Source organism: Salvelinus alpinus, chromosome 37 (genome assembly GCF_045679555.1).
Source record: "Salvelinus alpinus chromosome 37, SLU_Salpinus.1, whole genome shotgun sequence".
In the NCBI taxonomy this organism is placed as follows: Eukaryota; Metazoa; Chordata; class Actinopteri; order Salmoniformes; family Salmonidae; genus Salvelinus; species Salvelinus alpinus.
Window position 1 is genome coordinate 5,241,236 of NC_092122.1, and position 20,046 is coordinate 5,261,281.

Sequence of the window (20,046 nt, forward strand, 5' to 3'; positions counted from 1 at the left end):
GAGTAACTCCAGTGTATATTTGGCCTTGTATTTTAGGTTATTGTCCTGCTGAAAGGTGAATTTGTGTCTGTTGGAAAGCAGACTGAACCAGGTTTTCCTCTAGGATGTTGCCTGTACTTAGCTCAATTCCATTTCTTTATATCCCCCCCCCCCCCAAAAAAAAACTCCCTAGTCCTTGCCGACAAGCATACCCATAACATGATGCAGCCACAACCATGCTTGAAAATATGAAGAGTGGTACTCAGTGATGTGTTCATCCATCCTCAGTTTTCTCCTATCACACAGCCTTTAATCTCTGTAACTGTTTTAAAGTCACCATTGGCCTCATGGTGAAATCCCTGAGCAGTGTCCTTCCTCTCCAGCAACTGAGTTATCTTTGTAGTGACTGGGTGTATTGATACACCATCCAAAGTGTAATTAATAATGTCACCATGCTCAAAGAGATAATCAATGTCAGCTTTTTTTTTATTTTACCCATCTACCAATTGGTGCCCTTCTCTGTGATGCATTGGAAAGCCTCCCCAGTCTTTGTGCTTGAATCTGTGTTTGAAATTCACTGCTGGACTGAGGAACCTTAAAGATAATTGTATGTGTGGGGCACAGAGATGAGGTAGTCATTCAAAAATCATGTTAAACTCTATTATTACTAACACTATTATTATACATACAACTTGTGACCTTTTAAACAAATATTTACCTCTGAACTGTCACGCCCTGACCTGAGTATTCTTTGTTTTCTTTAAATATTTTGGTTAGGTCAGGGTGTGACGAGGGTGGTTTGTGTGTTTTTGTCTCGTCTAGGGTGTTTGTACTGTCTAGGTTTTTTTTGTAGATTTATGGGGTTGTGTTCATTCTAGGTGTTTATGTAAGTCTATGGTTGCCTAGATTGGTTCTCATTTAGAGGCAGGTGTTTATCGTTGTCTCTGATTGGGAACCATATTTAGGCAGCCATGTTCTTTGGTTATTTTGTGGGTGATTGTTTCCTGTGTCAGTGTTTGTGCCACACGGGACTGTTTCGGTTTGTTCACGTTTATTGTTTTTGTATTTGTGTTCAGTTTTCCTTATTAAAACATGGACACCTACCACGCTGCGTATTGGTCCGATCCTTGCTACACCTCTTCAGAGGAAGAAGAGGACGACAGCCGTTACATGAACGTATTTAGGCTTGCCTTAATAAGAGGTTGAATACTTATTGACTCAAGACATTTCAGATTTTCATTTTTAATTAATTTGTAAAAATGTCTAAAAACATAACTCCACTTTGAAAATATGGACCATTGTGTGTAGGCCTGTGACACAAAATCTTAATTTAGGCTGTAACACAACAAAATGTGTTAAAAGTCAATGGGTGTGAATACTTGCTGAAAGCACCAACTCTCTGACAAAACTTCACTGCATAAAGTTCATCCCGTGTAACTTTTAATGCGCAGCTCTGATAAGTGCCCTGATAATGTCATTATGGTAAAAGTGCTTGGAGAGCAGTGACGCAGAGGACATGGGTGCATAACAGATATAGCAGTGATGGAGAGTGGCAGTCTGGCAGATGTGTTAAAACATTGATGAGGGCCCCGTCACCGTTTGACATATTTAAAACCCAGATACAGAGAGACAGCACATCTCCTATCTCTCGCCGCAGCACAGACAGACAGCCAAGCTTTCCTCGGATCCATCTATTCATTCCTATTGGCTTTATGGGAAACAGAGTGGGAAGAACAAGACCTAGCCTAGCTCTCTTAATTTATGTAATATGCTGCAGCTGCAACAGAATTGCCCTTTGGGGACAATAAAGCTCTGTGAAATTGAATGCCTGGCGCTACACATGTTTTGTTCCTCATTATGAACCTTCCTTTAACTCAGTAAGCTGAGTAGGAATACAACCACATTTACAGCACAGCAACGAACTGGGCTAGAGTTTGAAAGAATGTGAGAGGGGTGGAATGGATGTGGAGATTAGACCTGCAAAATGGACACCGTCCAATTCATCCGGTCCAAAAGGATTCACATTAGGAGATAAAACGTAATCGACCAGCTGTTTAATAACAATGCTCATGATATGGAACAGTTGGTCACGGTAGTAGGCTATGGCGGTTGTCTATTCGCGGCAAAACCACAGCTAAGGCAGCTCTGTTTGTCATGGCGCTAAGAGAGGCAACGGCTACAGAGCAGAGTTTGGCAAGATGTGCGTGTTCCTGTATGTATGTATGTACAGTTGAAGTCGGAGGTTTACATACACCTTAGCCCAATACATTTAAACTCAGTTTTCACAATTCCTGACATTTAAAAATTCCCTGTCTTAGGTCAGTTAGGATCACCACTTCATTTTAAGAATGTGAAATGTCAGAATAATAGTAGGGAGAATGATTTATTTCAGCTTTTATTTCTTTCATCGCATTTCCAGTGGGTCAGAAGTTTACATACACTCAATTAGTATTTGGTAGCATTGCCTTTATATTGTTTAACTTGGGTCAAACGTTTCAGGTAGCCTTCCACAAGCTTCCCACAATAAGTTGGGTGAATTTTGGCCCATTCCTCCTGACAGAGCTGGTGTAACTGAGTCAGGTTTGTAGTTCTCCTTGCTCGCACACGCTTTTTCAGTTCTGCCCACAAATTGTCTATAGGATTGAGGTCAGGGCTTTGTGATGGCCACTCCAATACCTTGACTTTGTTGCCCTTAACTTGCGACCAAGATTTAACTTCCTGACTGATGACTTGAGATGTTGCTTCAATATATCCACATAATTTTCCTCCTCATGATGCCATCTATTTTGTGAAGTGCACCAGTCCCTCCTGCAGCAAAGCACCCCCACAACATGATGCTGCCACCCCTGTGCTTCACGGTTGGGATGGTGTTCTTCAGCTTGCAAGCCTCCCCCCTTTTCCTCCAAACATAACGATGGTCATTATGGCCAAACAGTTCTATTTATGTTTCATCAGACCAGAGGACATTTCTCCAAAAAGTATGATCTTTGTCCCCATGTGCAGTTGCAAACCATAGTCTGGCTTTTTTATGGCGGGTTTGGAGCAGTGGCTTCTTCCTTGCTGGGCGGCCTTTCAGGTTATGTCGATATGGGACTTGTTTTACTGTGGATATAGATACATTTGTACCTGTTTCCCCCAGCATCTTCACAAGGTCCTTTGCTGTTGTTCTGGGATTGATTTGCACATTTTGCACCAAAGTCCGTTCATCTCTAGGAGACAGAACACATATTCTTCCTGAGTGGTATGACGGCTGCATGGTCCCATGGTGTTTATACTTGCATACTATTGTTTGTGCAATGAACGTGGTACCTTCAGGTGTTTGGAAATTGCTCCCAAGGAAGAACCAGACTTGTGGAGTCTACAATTAATTTTCTGAGGTCTTAACTGATTTATTTAGATTTTCCCATGATGTCAAGCAAAGAGGCACTGAGTTTGAAGGTAGGCCTTGAAATATATCCACAGCTACACCTCCAATTGACTCAAATTATGTCAATTAGCCTATCAGAAGCTTCTAAAGCTTTTTCTGGAATTTTCCAAGCTGTTTAAAGGCACAGTCAACTTAGTGTATGTAAACTTCTGACCCACTGGAATTGTGATACAGTGAATTATATGTGAAACAAATCTGTCTGTAAACTATTGTTGGAAAAATGACTTGTGTCATGCACACAGTAGGTGTCCTGTCCTAACTGACTTGCCAAAACAATAGTGTGTTAATTAACAAGAAATGTGTGGAGTGGTTGAAAAAGGATTTTAATGACTCCAACCTAAGTGTATGTAAACTTCTGACTTCAACTGTATGTGTGACCTTCTCCCAAAACCTCCTGCTGAAAGTGTCAGGTTAGAGCAAGCAATCAGACACACACACACACACACACACACACACACACACACACACACACACACACACACACACACACACACACACACACACACACACACACACACACACACACACACACACACACACACACACACACACACACACACACACACACACACACACACACCACTGCTGACAGTTCACTTGTATACTCTCCCTCCTTCTCTCCATCTGAACCACTTACAGAAAAAGGGAAACGTTACACCTGGGAGCAGTCAATTAATCAGCTCCCTCGACCCTCTCTTCCTTTCCCTCTGTCCATCTCTCTCTTTCATCCCCTCTCTCTATCAGACTTTCTCTCTCCAGATGATTACCAGGGCGAGAATCCACTCCATTACACTTCTACATACTCTCTCTCCGTAAACGCTAGAATAACAGGCAAACACATTAGAGGGTATGCAAACAAACAGCGTGTTCAAGGTGAGTCAGAAAGCCTTTTGGCACATTCACTGCTTTAGAAAAAAAAACATGCGCGCGTATGCACAAGAACACGCGCGAACACGCACGCACACGCGCACACGCACACGCACACGCACACACACACACACACACACACACACACACACACACACACACACAGTTGGCTGGAAAGACAAATCCGCCACTGACAGGCAAGAAGGTAACAGTACCATGGCTCCTGAAATCCTCCTCAAAGTAGTCCCTGTTGAGGGCGAACTCGGGCTCCTCCGTGTAACTGTATATCTCTGTGGACAAACAGGAGAGACAGGGGAACCATCAGACAGACAGGATGACATACAGTACAGTACTGAAGGATTCAACAGAGGTAATGTCATGAAAGACATCACGGGGTATACTGTTGTGGAAGCCCTGTATGGCTCAGTTGGTAAAGCATGGGATTTACAACGCCAGGATTGTGGGTTTGATTCCTGGGGCCGCACATTTGTCAAATTTATGGAAGTCGCTTTGGATAAAAGTATCTGCTAAATTGCATATATTATAAGCCAACTGTTCCACTAAGTGCCTTTCATTAAGAATCTATTTTGGCTCCCAGTTATCCTTTCTGTAGAGTGTTTTTGTTAGACTCATGACATCGTTGACTAATCCTTCTTCAGCGAGTATACAGTAGTTAAAGTCCAACTGTCACTCCAGCCTGAGGAACAGTCACAAGAGAGCAACTGTAGTGTGCGTTTGTGTCAGCTAATGTCTCAGCGGGACTAGCTACCTAACCAATGCAGCTGCATTCAACAAGGGAAAACTATGATCTTGCGTTGACTCAATCCCATGTAGCTGCTGACAGCGCAGCACTGTACAACAGTGATCACCAAAGCTACAGGGGTTACCTTGCATGATTTTGTTCCAGCAACTGCTTCAACTAATCAATAAGGTGCTTGAATAAGGTGCTTTGTGGTTGGAACAAAAGCCTGCCCAATAGCTGCCCAGGTCTCTGGTTGGTGACCGCTGGGTTAGGGTTTAAAGACCGTACCTGAGAGTTCAGCAGTCAGGCTGTCTGTGTCCCCATACTCAAACTCCAGGTTAGGGGACTCCATGGAGCTCTGAAAACAGAAAACAACATTGAAGTCTAGGCAGAACTGCAAAGGGAAATGAAGGCACATGACACACACACACCCCTGAATTCCTTTATAACTATTGCTTGGCTATGCAAATACAGGCAACAATCAGAGTGGAAAAAGTGAATGAGAGGTGTGCAGGAGTCAACATGCCCTGCATTTCAGAATGGGTTAACGGACGTATCCAGTTAAGGATTTTTGATGCCGCTTTGACATTAGCCTCACCCCATGCCCTCTGGGCATTTTACTGCAGGACACCATAGTACACACACACACACACACACACACACACACACACACACACACACACACACACACACACACACACACACACACACACACACACACACACACACACACACACACACACACACACACACACACACACACACACACACACACACACACACACACACACACACACACACACACACACACACACACACACACACACACACACACACACACACACACGGCGGGAATAAGGACAGAGACAGAGCCCACCTCTGTTTGCCGTCATAGCCTCTAAAAACATGATTTTCCCAGGTTGAGACAGACTGATAAAGTATGCATGATCTCACCAGATATCAAAGCACCACAGAACAACAACATTCTCATACTGCCAGCCACTTGGACAGAGACAGACTAGACTTTGAAATGGGTTGAGACCTGCCGTTAGTCAGCCTTGAGAGTGTCTCAGCAGCAATTTAGTGACAAAGAAAATGACAGCCAATTACGGTCCTTAAATGGCATGTGTCAGTGCCTGAGCCTTTGCTGAAGTGTGAGGACTGTCTGTAGTTATTTTCCATGCATCCTACCACAGAAGGGCAGCAATAGCCAGGGATAGGCGAACATCTGTAATTCACTGGAACCTGAAGAACCCAAAGCCTCAGAGCCAGAAACAGTCTGTCAGATTAGGTTGAGATTCAATAGGAGGGTTTGAAAATGTAAGAGTCGTTTGGCCTCATGATTTGTTCATTCCAAATGCAGTTGCCACAGATCCCACTCCAGATGCAGACTTGTTGTGTCTTATGAGGTGGTTTTCAGTTACAATCTGAGAGCTAAGACGTTCTGAGTCGGTGGAACGAGTCCAAATAAGTCATTCTGGTATCCCTCAGGATTGTTTGGCTGCTATTTTTCACACTACACTTCTGTCCATTCCTCTGCATCCAGATTAGACGCTTGGGCTGGACTCCGAATGACCCACACACACACACTGTGCATCTCAGATGGCTGAGAGAGCAGGAGTCACAGCAGGCTGAGGAGAGAAGATGATGGCGTACCCTCTGACAGGGAGAATGACACATTCCCAGAGGATGAGCCTGGGGTTCAGGGGCCGACAGTCTCACGGTGTGACAGGGAGACAATGGAGGTAAGCTTCGGAGGGAAATAACTAGGGAAGATATTGGACCAGTCACGGTATGACGTGCTACATCGAAAATGTGCTCTACTTAGGTGTTCAAACTGTAGGTTAATCACACACTAAACCACTGGTCCCAGGGATCTGCAGGGTGGAGGCTTTCGTTCCAGCCCAGCACAGTATCATCACCACTAGAGAGAAAAAAAAAATCGGTATCATATTTCACTCTAGTTAAATCCATGTCATGCCAGTCTAACCACTGACACCGATGTCACCGTGCTGACTGTACTGACCGTGAGACTCATTGCCTTGAGTGCAGATTGTGATGTTTCTCGGAGATAAACCCTCAACCCCATTAAAATTTCAGCGCACGATTGTTTGATTGGGATTATAATAAAACACAGGCCTCAATCCTAGTGTCTGATTGGCTTAGCCCCCCCCCCCCCCCCCCCCAGAGGAGATGAGAGGATGCCAGAAGGTTGTGTCTGTTGCACTGGGGGGGAAAAACGAAAGGTTTTTATTGTTATTGCTCTCAATAGAGCTCTTTCATGTTTGTCTGAAGGAGAGTGGGGAATTTGGTGTCTCTCACTCAGCTGCCCATGGGCATCAACAATTCTCTCCACCCCCCCAACCAGCTTGCTATGGACACTACCCTTCCTTCCACACTGGCACAGTGAACCCTGCGCTCCACCGTCAGTGTGCGCAAACACTGGGCATCACGTCAAAATACCCACCAGCCCCCAATCAACCCTCCACTCATATGAGCGTATGTTAAAAATAACCTATGACCAAAGCCAGCCAGCCAAGCCAATGGGCCAACGCAATAATAAACGTGAACACAGATCACATGAGGAATAGCCTGGACAAAGAAAGATAATTAAGTGGTTTGATCATATCTCATATCGGCAATGATGACTTAGGCGTACATTGTGTGGCTTGCGCACTGAATCTAGTCTTAGATATTTGACTACACCAGGTTTTGGCCGGGGTAGGCCGTCTTCGTAAATAAGAATTTGTTCTTAACTGACTTGCCTGGTTAAATATAGGTTACATAAAAAAATGAAGCTGTAGGCTGCCTACCACCACAGTTCACCCACTAGCAGGGCTCGTCTGGGTCTGGGTTGCCCTGCCAAGACATGAATCCAAAATGCAATTGATTTGTTTTCGTTTTTAATGGCTGAATGAATTAGTTATTAGAAAACAATATGCTGTATCATAGTAGTATGGAACATAATGTCAAGCGTGTTTACTTGAATGCAACTACAGGCCATTGAGGTACAATATAATTACGGAAACATTTTGAAAACCTATTAGTGTGTCTTTGTATTTGATAAATATCCAGTAGGTAATGACATCTTAATATGTAATAATTAGGAAACTAGCTAATAGCCTATGCCTTATTCTATCAATTTCAAATCCACTCTTCTGCACTGACAAAAAATGCAATTCAAAAATAATAGAGTCACACACTGACATAACTACAGATAGGCTGATGCCCGAGCATATGGGACAAATAAGCACACACCGAATTATTATTTATTATTATTAATTATATGCCGAACATCAATACTGTGTATATAAACCTACTGTATATTTGCCAATCTGACACCGGTCTACGATGTTGTGCACAAATTCACAGGCGGCGGGTGCAAGATCAGATTCGACCACAAAACGTCCTGGACATTGACAGTCACATTAGCTAACTGTATTTGCCACGTTCCGAATAAACCATAAGCTTACGGTATTTATAGCATCCACTTGCGTTGTCACCAAAATAACAACCCGGCCTGCATGCTTTCAAACGCGTCTCTGTAGCAAAAGGGCATTTAAAGCTCCCCAGCAACAACACACCACACGGACACCTCTATACCGGCTCAACGATTAGCTACAAACTGGCTTTACCTCCCAATCCTTCAGCAGATTCTTGAACACATCTCTCCCATTCGGCAGAGGCCTTTGTTTGTTGCAGTTATTGTTAATGTTATTAATGATAGGTACCTCCATTTCGTCTGCCTGCATCTTTCTGTGTCGGTTCGTTCACTCTCTCTGCAGCTTGTGCATTCCGGTAAGGTTCTCGAGCCTGTCAAATTGTAACAGATTTCAGTATTCCAAATTCAGAAAATCCGTCCCCGTCGATGTGATTGGTTGACTGGACGCCAGAGAGGGCGGGGTTAACTTCTACTGTAAATGGTGACTGGCGGGTTGGTCTTGCCCACGAGTGAATCAGTAGGGTAGAGGATGCGAGTGATCTAATGCGGTCAATGAATTGGTGCTGATGCTGAGCGTTCCATAATGGCACCTACATTAGGAACATTTTCCGTTTCTGTGGATTCAATGAAACATTCGCTATTATAATTTAGTACTTATAGGCTATTCACTTGCATCTATTGCTTGAATGTAACCACACCGTGTTCACACAGTTGTGTAATCCATCTTGATCTGTCAGAATGACTGGATATTGTAATGAAACAGGCAGGGAAGCAGGTCTCGAACCCTCGATCTTCTAGCCCGAGGTCCGGCGCGCTATCGACTGTACCGCAGAAGCATGCTCGAGTGGTAGAGTAGATTTCCGCGCTTATAAACGTCGTTACACTACTCCCTCCTTTCAAAGAGCGCGTCCTCGCGCTAGCTTGCGACTTTACGTCTTACAGGAACGCGCTGACCGGCCAAGGTTCGATCACTTCTGACACCAATGTAATGAAACAGCAGGGGGCAGGTCTCGAACCCTCGACCTTCTAGCCCGAGGTCCGGCGCGTTATCGACTGTGCCGCAAAAGCAAGCTCGTGCGGCAGTGTCGATTTCCGCGCTTATAAACCCAGGGTCGTTACAATATGTTATCTGTCATATCGTGATATCCTTCACACCTTAGTCAGAGCGGGTACTTCAATCCAAGACCTGAGACAAGACACAAAACGTATGAGTCAATAAAATGATTTCACACCAACCTTGTAACAAAGCAGCTTAAACTAATCAAGAGCTTGATGACTATTTCGTCAAATCAGGTATATGTTACTGCTGGGCCAGAACAAAAGCCTGCTCACCCTGTCAGGGCTTCCAGGATCATGATTGAAGAACACTGCTCTAGAGGGAATTTAATATTCCCCCAAAACATCCATCCCTTGAGGCAAGCTGTCACATTGAGTGGTGGTAATGTAGGGATCGATAGACTAGACCTAGACCACTCAACGGTCACTCTCATCCCACCACCGCCACAGTGAATTATTGATTAGTGACTGTAGCAGGAGGCTGCTTGGTGTAGATCGCCTGGCTCACTCTCAGCCCCTGCAACAACCCCTGGCTGAGAAAAGCACTTGACATGATCTGATTGGAGTGTACAGTTTAAAGAAAGCGCAAAGGTCATATCTGTTTCACGTACGTGAACTTGACACATGGTGGCTGGTTGGGTGCGAGGGTGTTTATACTGTATGCAGGGATTTATGGATGAAGAACACAGGTCAAAACAAACATGATTATGGTGTGAAACACCTGTGTTAATGTCATTCTGTTAATAAGGCCACCTTAATGGTGTTACTATTTGCTTATTTTTCTTATAATTTTTTCTTAATTCTTACTATTTGCTTTTTTAAATCTGCGTTGTTGGGAAAGAGCTCATAAGTAAGCATTTCACTGTAAAGTCTACACCTTTTTGTATTCGGCGCATGTGACAAATACATTTGATTTCATACGGTTAATATTGGTGGCTGTTATGGACCAAAACAACAGTTTAATAATGAATTCTTTAACTTGCGTTTTTGCCAATGAGGGACAAATCTTTCACACGAACTGAATGAAATCGGTGTGTGTGTGTGTGTGTGTGTGTGTGTGTGTGTGTGTGTAGCATGAACGGGATAATAGGCAGTCAACATCTGATTGTGCGTGTGCCTCAGGGTGTCTGTAGCAGAGTGGGTGCACTCATTAGGTCACTCACTACGACTGAGTGGCGACAACAGCTGCTTTCGACTGCTCGAGACACACCCAGTGTCACCCCCTATCACTGTGTCATGCGGCAACACAGTAATCAATTTCATCTGAGTGCAGAGCCCAATTATAAACCCCATGACTGAATAAGTATCCAAACGTATACGAGAGTTCTGAGAACATAATTAAAATGGACACAGAATATATCGCTTGTTGAGTCACTGAATAACCCGTGTTAACGTTAGAGGCATAGCGTGTTCTTTCACAATTTAACTGCAGTCATACGTCTTATAAGACACATGGCTTGTTAATACGATCGAGGGAACATAACCTAAAGCCATCCTGTAAAACTTGGACAAACACTGGTACCAGCGCCTAGTGATCAAATCATCCAAGCTGTGGTGAAACGCCCTAGTTCACAATGATAATACTTTGTTTCTAGCACCTCACATAACATCCTCTCTGACTCGCTCAAGTGGTCATTATTGATGTCCCTCATTCTTTGAACTCCCAGCAGCAGATCAGCCGAAGTCAAGAAATGCCCTCCTCAAGGCCATGGGAAATCAGTTTACACAGGCAGCCCAACACTTTGTCCAATAATTGACAAAAGACCTGATCAGTTAAAAGCATTTAGTGGCAAAAGATCAGAATTGGGCTGCCTGTGTAAACGCAGCCATAGATGCCTAATAGGCATTGGTAGCAATCTTTATGTCTAAATGTAGGTATATTCAATAAAATACATGAAAATGAATACAAATACAGCACATAGACGACAAAGGTTGATACAATATTTTACATTTTTATTCTTTAAGATTACAGACTTATTATTGCTCATCTATCATTATCACTTGCAATATTTAAACATCGTTTCGACAACTTAAAAATTTGAGAAGAATTTTCCATTTGTACTGACTGAGGATTTACAACAATAAATACAAGAGTTGATATGCTGTAATTCCTATACTTTTGAGTTAACCATACAAGATGCTGGCGTTAACCCTGCCCACGTGATGCAGCTATTGGACCGACGAATGTTCTTTCACCCCCGGGCTATGATCCTGAGACAACGGCATCGAAGCAACCATGTCCTAACAACAAATGACCCTAACACACACACGGGTAATGTTCTAAAAGTCAGACATATGGGTAGTATGGATGGTCACACAGACGGGGTCTCTGACTTGGAAGATGGTTATTATGGAGGCGGCGGGGGGGTGCGGGGGGGGTGCACAAAAATGCACAAATGGTAGCTCACGAGTATGACATGAACACAGTGACATTTTAGAATGTAGGATTGGGAGCATATGGGCGTATATTCTCATGGATTTTGTTAATTCTATGCAATGTAGAAATAAATAAAAACTGGATCGTACTATGGGCTTTTGGTTCAGGAGAAAAACTTTGTTAGAATCCCAGCTGTTATCTAAAATGTTGAGGAAATTAAGTCGGACTAATAATCGTACCAGAGGAGTTTGGCCCTCAACAGAAAAACAGGTCAAACTAACGATGACACCAAATCTTGGACATTTATAAAAAGTGACTATTACCTTTTATCATAAATACATAAGAAATTGGAACAACGAGGTAAACTGAAGTCTGAAGTGGTGACTTTTTTATTTTTGTTGTTTTTTTTGTTTTTTTTTAGAACGTGTGAGTGTGAAATGTCGGTCCCCAACTAATTACAAGCATATGTAATGATCCAGTCATCAAGCTATAGCCTCACTGCAGTTAAACACAACTAACCCCTGACAACAGCTATGTGTACCAATTGGTTTCAGAGCTGTAAGTACTATACAGATTTGCTTACTATTGAGGACCCGGCCAAAGAAACAAGTACCAGCCTGGCTGTACATTTTGTATCTCACTGAAATAGTCTGTCACAGCATTCAAAAAAATCATCCAGAACATTTATCATATAACATTTAATTGCTTATCTTTATAATGACAGATGTTTAATTTCAAAAGGTAAGATATTAGATGGGTGGAGGAAAGATAGAAAAATCGACATTTCTACATAAATATATCCCCTTGTAATGATCTCCCATACCCGTCATGCCTCTAATTAAGCAATAAAGCTCCAGGGGGTTTGTGGTATATGGCCAATATATCACTGCTAAGGGCTGTTATGTACGACGCCGTGGTTTATTTGCCATATAGCACAAACCCCGGAGGTGCCTTATTGCTGTTATAAACTGGCTACCAACGTAATTAGAACAGTAAAAATATATGTTTTGTCATGGTGGTATAAGGTCTAATATACCACGGCTTTCAGCCAATCAGCATTCAGGGCTCGAACTACCCAGTTTATAATTCAGTATAATGCTTTGAAAGGAGAATCTAGCTCCGGACATCGTGGACGTCATAAACTCTGGTTGGCGGAATACTTTTCATATAACTTCAACACTAGCATCATCAAGAGAGCCGTTTGGGAGCTGAGGAACACCATTTATTATTGAGTGACTGTTGGACAGGCAGCTGAGATGGATTCCCTGTGTTTGAGTGATTGGTTGAGACCTCACTCTCCCACCTATCGCAGGGAAAGAACCCGGCCCCTCGCCTGTCTCTGTCCAGTTCGATTGAGGGAATAGAACCAACGCATTAAACCATACCGAAAAACAAGACAACGAATAAATCTGAATCAAACGATCAAATGAAAGACAGGATATGATTGGACCCAATGACCCCCCCCCCCCTCCCACCTCTTCATCTAATCCCTTTCAATTTATCTTTGAAAACAAAACACAAATCAAGAGTAGGAAAAGACAGACAACAGGACATGAACCACACGCCCATCACTAAATCTTCGGAGGTCATCGTTCAGAATTTTTTTGTACATTTCAGTTTTTTTGTTTTTCTTCATCAATAGTTTTTCCCATCTTTAGTTTTTAAACGAACAATAAAAAGATCTCGTTAATGGAGTTTTTACGTACGACTGACTGACACACAAGTAGCTAAGAGAAAACGAAAAATGGTGGAAACTCCAGGAGACGCTTGCTAAGGAGCACAAAATGGCAGGAGCAGCTCAAAAAGGTTAGAGTTACACTATTCTAGCGTAAATAAATAAACACTGCCAAAGCGCAGGTAAAGCCACGCCCTCCACTCTGAGCAATAAGCACAGAGCTCCTCCTCTCTCCTTTCTTCTGGATTCTGTACGGTTTATGGAGCCTTGGTATTTTCTTCATTTCAGAGTTGGTTTAATACCTTGGGGAGAAAAAAAATGGTCAAATCATGTTGTTACAGTTATGTAACATGGGAAGAATGGAACAATCTTGCACTGTGGATATCTCTCTACCAGCATATCTCTCTAGCAGCATAGCAGGCTCACAGTGCTTCTACACCTGCATTGCTTGCTGTTTGGGGTTTTAGGCTGGGTTTCTGTATAAGCACTTTGTGACATCGGCTGATGTAAAAAGTGCTTTATAAATACATTTGATTGATTCATTGATTTCTCATTATAACTCTGATATAAATACAGTGTAACATCACACCTTTGTAATATAACGCCACAAAACATACACACTGAGTAGACAAAACATTAAGAACACCTGCTCTTTCCATGACATAGACTGACTAGGTGAATCCAGCTAAAAGTTATGATCCCTTATTGACGCCACTTGTTAAATCCACTTCAACCAGTGTAGATGAAGGGGAGGAGACAGGTTGAAGAAGGATGTTTAAGCCTTGAGACAATTGAGACATGGATTGTGTATGAGTGCCATTCAGAGGGTGAATGGGCAAGACAAAAGATTTGAGTGCCATTGAACGGAGTATGGTAGTAGGTGCCAGGCGCACCGGGTGTGTGTCAAGAACTGCAAAGCTGCTGGGTTTTTCACGCTCAGTTTCCCGTGTGTATCAAGAATGGCCCACCACCCAAAGGACACCCAGCCAACTTGACACAGCTGTGGGAAGCATTGAGTCAACATGGGCCAGCATCCCTGTGGAACGCTTTCAACACCTTGTGGAGTCCATGCCCCGATGAATTAAGGCTGTTCTGAGGGCGGGGGGGGGCTGCAACTCAATATTAGCAAGGTGTTCATAATGTTTGGTATAGCCAGTGTATGTGACATACAATATTAGCAGGCAATCGAAGCATTCCGGCGTTAATGTTTACCTGTAGTAGTTTGGCTTGAAGGGCCCGTTCTTGTTCAAGCCCAGGTACTTGGCCTGCTCGTCACTCAGCTCTGTGAGGTGGGCATCGAACGTAGGCAGGTGAAGACTGGCCACATACTCATCTGGAATGATACAGAGGAAGGGAGTGGGGGAGCGAGAGAGAGAAAAAAGAGCAAGAGAAAGACAAAGAGAAAGAGTGAGAGCGCTAAGTTACTCTAGCTAGCAGGGACACAGGGCTGTTGGTTATTTACTAATGTATTTGTTTGTGATGAGCACATTGGCGCTGCTTCTCCCGTCTCGGTCTCTCCCTCCCTCCGTCTCTCTCTGTCAGTGATGGTGCAGTGAGCTTAGCAGCAGGCTCTGACAGGCTGACCTATATTGAGCCTCCCTGCCAGTCTGCCTCTCGTCCTCCCTGTTTTTACTCTATACGCTGGGGGGGGGGGGGGGGGGGGCAGAGACCCGGCTACGCTGTCAGCTGCAGTCACACACACCAACGCATGCACACTCAGTTTCTCAATGAGATGTACTCTACTGTGAATGAAGCACACCCAGACACACACACCCAGACACACACCCCTTCTCTCTAAATAGAAAGCATTCTACCATGAATTACATATTTTCTTAGTCCGCGCAATGGCTGTAAATGAATATGACAAATGACTAAACACCACATACACACCCTGATACACAAACACCCCGTGTTCGTTTCGTATCATGACATAGAACATCTATAACCCAATCCAAGACATGGCTGCAGGGGAGGAGTTCATACTATCTTTATCCCCATCCTGGATATCTAGTGCTTCTCTTTGCTGAGTTGAGTCTTTGTTGTGCATTCTGGCTGATCCCCTTTCAACTCAATGTTTTCTCCTAAAAGGGTTTTGTCAGAGGTTCAGACAGGCGGACGGGTGCTGTCAGGTCACTACCGGCTGCCTCGGCTGAGACCTGAGCGAATAAGGATTAGGGAGTGTGTATGCGCGTGAGACCGAGGACAGAGGAGGGATGAAGGGGTATGTATGTGTGTGTGTGTGTGGACATAGAGCACGGTCTCTTACCCATCTTCTTGGGCAGCAGGTAGACATCCTGTTTGTAGCGTCCCTCCGGGGCGTTGTACAGCTCTATCAGAGCCAGGGCCTGAGGTATGAGACAAGACCCGGATGTCAATCCCACACACGTCGGTTACCAATGGCAACCCCACGGTCGCTCTCACGACGCACACGGCCTGGTGCCAGCGGCAGAGCAATGCACGAGACCCTAATCTCTACGATTACTGTACGAAGTGGCGCACACACACACACACCCCGGCGCTGATCCACCCCACTCACAAATCCCAAACGCTCACAGGCACACACAGTACCTGGGTTGTGGCGGTGATGGACAGGACAAAGGTGGGGACCGTAGAGCAGCTGAGGTTCAGCAGACGACCCTGAGGACAGATGGAGACACATTGGGTTAACAACCAGTTAACAGCACACAGAATGAGAGATTCTACACCTCCATGTCAATGATAAGATACTGTGTGTGTGTTTCACATTGACATCAAATATCAGAAAAAGTGTTGCCGAGTCCAAGGTCAGAATAACAGAAGTTGTCTGGGATGTGGTGCAGACAGACATGTAAACAGAGAGAGAAAAAGGGACTGGTACTGTTCCTGAGCTCAGACTGCTAACGAGGCAGCGTTCACAAAGGAGGAGGAACTGATCTGCATTTACTACCGCTATCATACCCTCCTTAGTGACACAGAAAGCCTGCAACAATGTTCTCGTTTCCCAGAGAGCTGCAACGTGTCGTGTTAGTATGTAGAAATTAAGCTTTGGTGGTGCAGCTTCCGTTTCAATTCCCTGTTTGCTGCGAGTACCAGTAACAGTATAACAGGGCGTACCGTTACTTTATGCAGTATGCACACACTGCCTGGTGGAACTGAGTCAGCCCACACTTCCCTGTTCTGTAGAGAGTGGAGTGCGTCAGCAGAACAGAACACAGACTACAGATGAGCTCTGCAGAACCAAACTAACAAAACAGACACTTCTCTTGGAGAAAGCCTCTCAGATCGAGACAGCAGAGGAGAAGTGAGAGAGTCCAGGAGTGAAGATGGAGAGAATAGAGTCAAAAAGAGGGAAGAGTGAGAGGGGCAAACAAACAGCAGATTAAAGCCTGGAGGAGATCAAACAGACAGACACACTGAAGCACCTGGCCAGCCTGTCTTTCTACCTGGTTTCATTCTGTCAAGAGACTGCTGCACAGACCGACAGAGTGCCTCTCTTTGCTATGAGAGAGAGAGTGCTGTACACACACACACAGAGAGAGCCTCTCTTTGCTATGTGAGAGAGAGACAGAGAGAGAGAGAGAGAGACAGAGAGAGAGAGAGAGAGAGAGAGAGAGAGAGACTATGGATCATTTGGATCTATTCTGCCCAGTTATTCAGAAGTTGAGAGGATTGATTTGAGGCAGTCGTCATGGAGAGCCTTGTACTAATGTGATGAGGGTGATAATAGATCACCTCAGCCAGCAACACTATCCTCTTGCCGTCGGGCCAGATGACGTGGTCCACCTGTGACCTCACTCTCTCCCAGGTCAGCTCCGGGGTCCGCAGGCTAGCCTGGAGGAGAGGACAACAAACGGACAGGAAACAGTTACTATGAGAACAGCTTTACTATGACAACCAGGGCCTAAAACGAACACCCGCGGGTCGATTTTGGTATTGGTGGGTAAGATGTCCATTTCACCAGCCACGTCGACGGGTGGTCAGGGCCCCACAAGCATTTCACTCCCATTTGCGAATAAAAATTATGTTAGAAGTCTAGTATGAGCTCATGTATAGCTAAACAAATGTTGCAGTGGCTGTTTGCAAAGTATTTCTGTCGTTTTGTTTCATAGCTGGTAGCTAATCACACAAAGAACTACAAATCCTATAATAATATCCCACCTGGCGAAACGTGCAGGAACACCGCCTGGCTGGGGAGCTGTGTGCACGGTGCTGAAGACTCATTTTAGAACCGGTGCAACAAGTATAAAAGGTGGTCTAATTGTAAAAAAAATTATAATGTTAGCCCTTTTTCGCCCCAATTTCGTGCTTTCCAAATTGGTAGTTACAGTCTTGTCTCATTGCTGCAACTCCCCTACGGACTCGGGAGAGGCGAAGGTCGAGAGCCGTGTGTCCTCCAAAACACAACTCTGCCAAGCCGTGCACTGCTTCTTGACACACTGCTCGCTTAACCCAAAAGCCAGCCGCACCAATGTGTTCGGAGGAAACACCGTCCAGCTGGTCGACTGAGGTCAGCTTGCAGGCGCCCGGCACGCCACAAGGAGTCGCTAGAGCGCGATGGGACAAGGAAATCCCGGCCGGTCAAACCCTCTAACCCAGATGATGCTGAGCCACTCGGGAAGCCAAAGTTGGTTTAATTTACTTGAAAGTATAAAGTGAGAGTTTGTCCTTGTGTTTCTTGGCTATTTACATTGTTTTGTTCACAAGCTAGGTTGTTTTTCAATGTTTGAGTTCGCTTCAACTGCTAGCAAAGACATCGGCTACTAGTCAGATTCTCTATATCACAGGAAAGCTGTCACTGACGACTCCAGAGGCGCAGTACCCTCATTGCCACGGTAACCTCCCGCCCTTAAAGGGGCAGCTGAACATTTTTATCTCATCTGAGATATTTTGGTTAAAAGTGAAATAACATTGAGTGATATACCACTTCATTTCTTACTAGTAATACATGTATTGTTTTGGAAACATTACAAAAAACATGCTCATCCGTTTTGAAAAAATTATTATGATGAAAAAATATTTTATCTGGTACAAAAATCTGAGTGTCTGGTAGATTTTTATATCAAAAAAAGGTGGACCAAAAAGTTAGTTTCAGGCCCTGATGACAACAGTCTCTAAAATGTGTTCATTATGACCCTGGGATGTCACCGTAACAGTGATAACCGACAGGCATAGGCCACAGCAAGCCAACCCGTAACTATGACAACGTCAGGTCAGGGACCGTTGTTGTATCACAGCTTCCCCCACAGTGACAATAATGTGACAAGCATTGGTGACGGCAGTGTCTTCCACCCACACGATCAGTTAAGCTGTCACAGTCACAATAACACACCCACGTACATTCAACCCCCCACCAATATGCACACACACACACTTGACTCACCACGTCGATCTCGGTGTTTGAGTGTCCCATGTTACAGACGATACAGCCGTTCTTCATACGGTCCAAGTACTCTCTCACCACCACGTTCTTATTTCCTGGAGGAGAGGGAACATCGTAAACATACCATCAATATGACCCTCATCATGTTCACTACTGTACACTGAAACGTCAGAGAAATTCACAAGTGGGCAGAGGAGAGCGGTGAACACTACCAATAACTCTTGCTGGGTCGATACATGCCGAATGATGTTAAATTCACTTCAAAAAGGAATTATGTTGCTGTATACGCTACACAAATTATGCTTGGAATAAATCTCCTGTGCTAGATTTAAAAAATATATATATATATTTTAACAAATCTACTCAAAATGCACCATAGAGCTCCACATCCACTCTCCACATACACCTACTGTATGAATAAGTGTCTAAATTGCATTGCATCCCTCTGAGTGTGCACGTGCATGTCTTGTGTGCACACTCATGCACATTCGCGTGAGTGATTAAGGTTGTCTGTCCCTTTTCAATTAACGCGGATGAGGACTGCAGCTTGTCAATACGCTTCGTGCTTAATTGACTAGGGAGGCATGCAGTTTGTCGCAATGAACTCTTCACTCGATCTGAACGGACTGGCTACACGCATGGCTGCCAGGTCGGACTGATTGAGACGACTTCTGTAATGTCTACACCAGTGGTCACCAACCTCTTCTGAGTCAAGATCACTGAGTCAAAATGCAAGCCAGTATTATTATTATTATTTTTTAAATATGACTTCAAAATGTAAGCCTACGCAACATTAACCAATTAAAAACAGTTCTGTAGTAATGAGATCTGTGGAGTGGGTTATAGGCCGAATATATTATCACCGCATATTGGCAAATCTTGAATTGCCCTGCCAATGCGGTTCTTCTCAGACCATTTTGAAATGATATTTACAAATTGTAGGTGTATGGCCACACTGGTAATAGATCATTGGTTGTACTACTTGTTAGGAACAGAACTGGACTGATGGCCTGCGTGCATCTGATGGTCAGTCTGAGGGGAGAGAGCAGCGGTGAGGGTGCCTCTCACCCGATTCCCCATCCCTCCTCTTTCCCTCCTCTGAGAAAAGGGGACAGTCGACGA

General features: G+C 44.2%; 2 protein-coding genes across 6 annotated transcripts in view; both read right to left on the bottom strand.

The window, feature by feature from the left end:
• Positions 1 to 9,041, bottom strand: part of LOC139565988 (striatin-interacting protein 1 homolog) — a 37,738-nt gene extending 28,697 nt beyond the window's left edge. The window contains exons 1-3 of one of the 3 annotated variants that reach the window (XM_071386765.1): positions 8,651 to 9,041; positions 5,304 to 5,373; positions 4,489 to 4,563 (exon numbers count right to left, since the gene is read on the bottom strand). In XM_071386765.1, coding sequence (XP_071242866.1) covers positions 4,489 to 4,563; positions 5,304 to 5,373; positions 8,651 to 8,767 — 262 coding nt within the window. In that variant the 5' untranslated portion in view covers positions 8,768 to 9,041. The remainder of the gene's footprint in view (positions 1 to 4,488; positions 4,564 to 5,303; positions 5,374 to 8,650) is intronic. The other 2 variants (XM_071386766.1, XM_071386767.1) reach the window with 2 other exon arrangements.
• Positions 9,042 to 11,449: 2,408 nt separating this feature from the next.
• LOC139565848 (putative adenosylhomocysteinase 3) overlaps positions 11,450 to 20,046 on the bottom strand; it is a 50,942-nt gene continuing 42,345 nt past the window's right edge. For 2 of the 3 annotated variants that reach the window (XM_071386465.1, XM_071386466.1), the window contains exons 12-17: positions 18,925 to 19,019; positions 17,277 to 17,375; positions 16,134 to 16,202; positions 15,832 to 15,910; positions 14,778 to 14,898; positions 11,450 to 13,867 (exon numbers count right to left, since the gene is read on the bottom strand). In XM_071386465.1, the coding sequence (XP_071242566.1) occupies positions 13,861 to 13,867; positions 14,778 to 14,898; positions 15,832 to 15,910; positions 16,134 to 16,202; positions 17,277 to 17,375; positions 18,925 to 19,019 (470 nt within the window). In that variant the 3' untranslated portion in view covers positions 11,450 to 13,860. Of the gene's footprint in view, positions 13,868 to 14,773; positions 14,899 to 15,831; positions 15,911 to 16,133; positions 16,203 to 17,276; positions 17,376 to 18,924; positions 19,020 to 20,046 lie in introns of those variants that run through there. The other variant, XM_071386464.1, reaches the window with a different exon arrangement.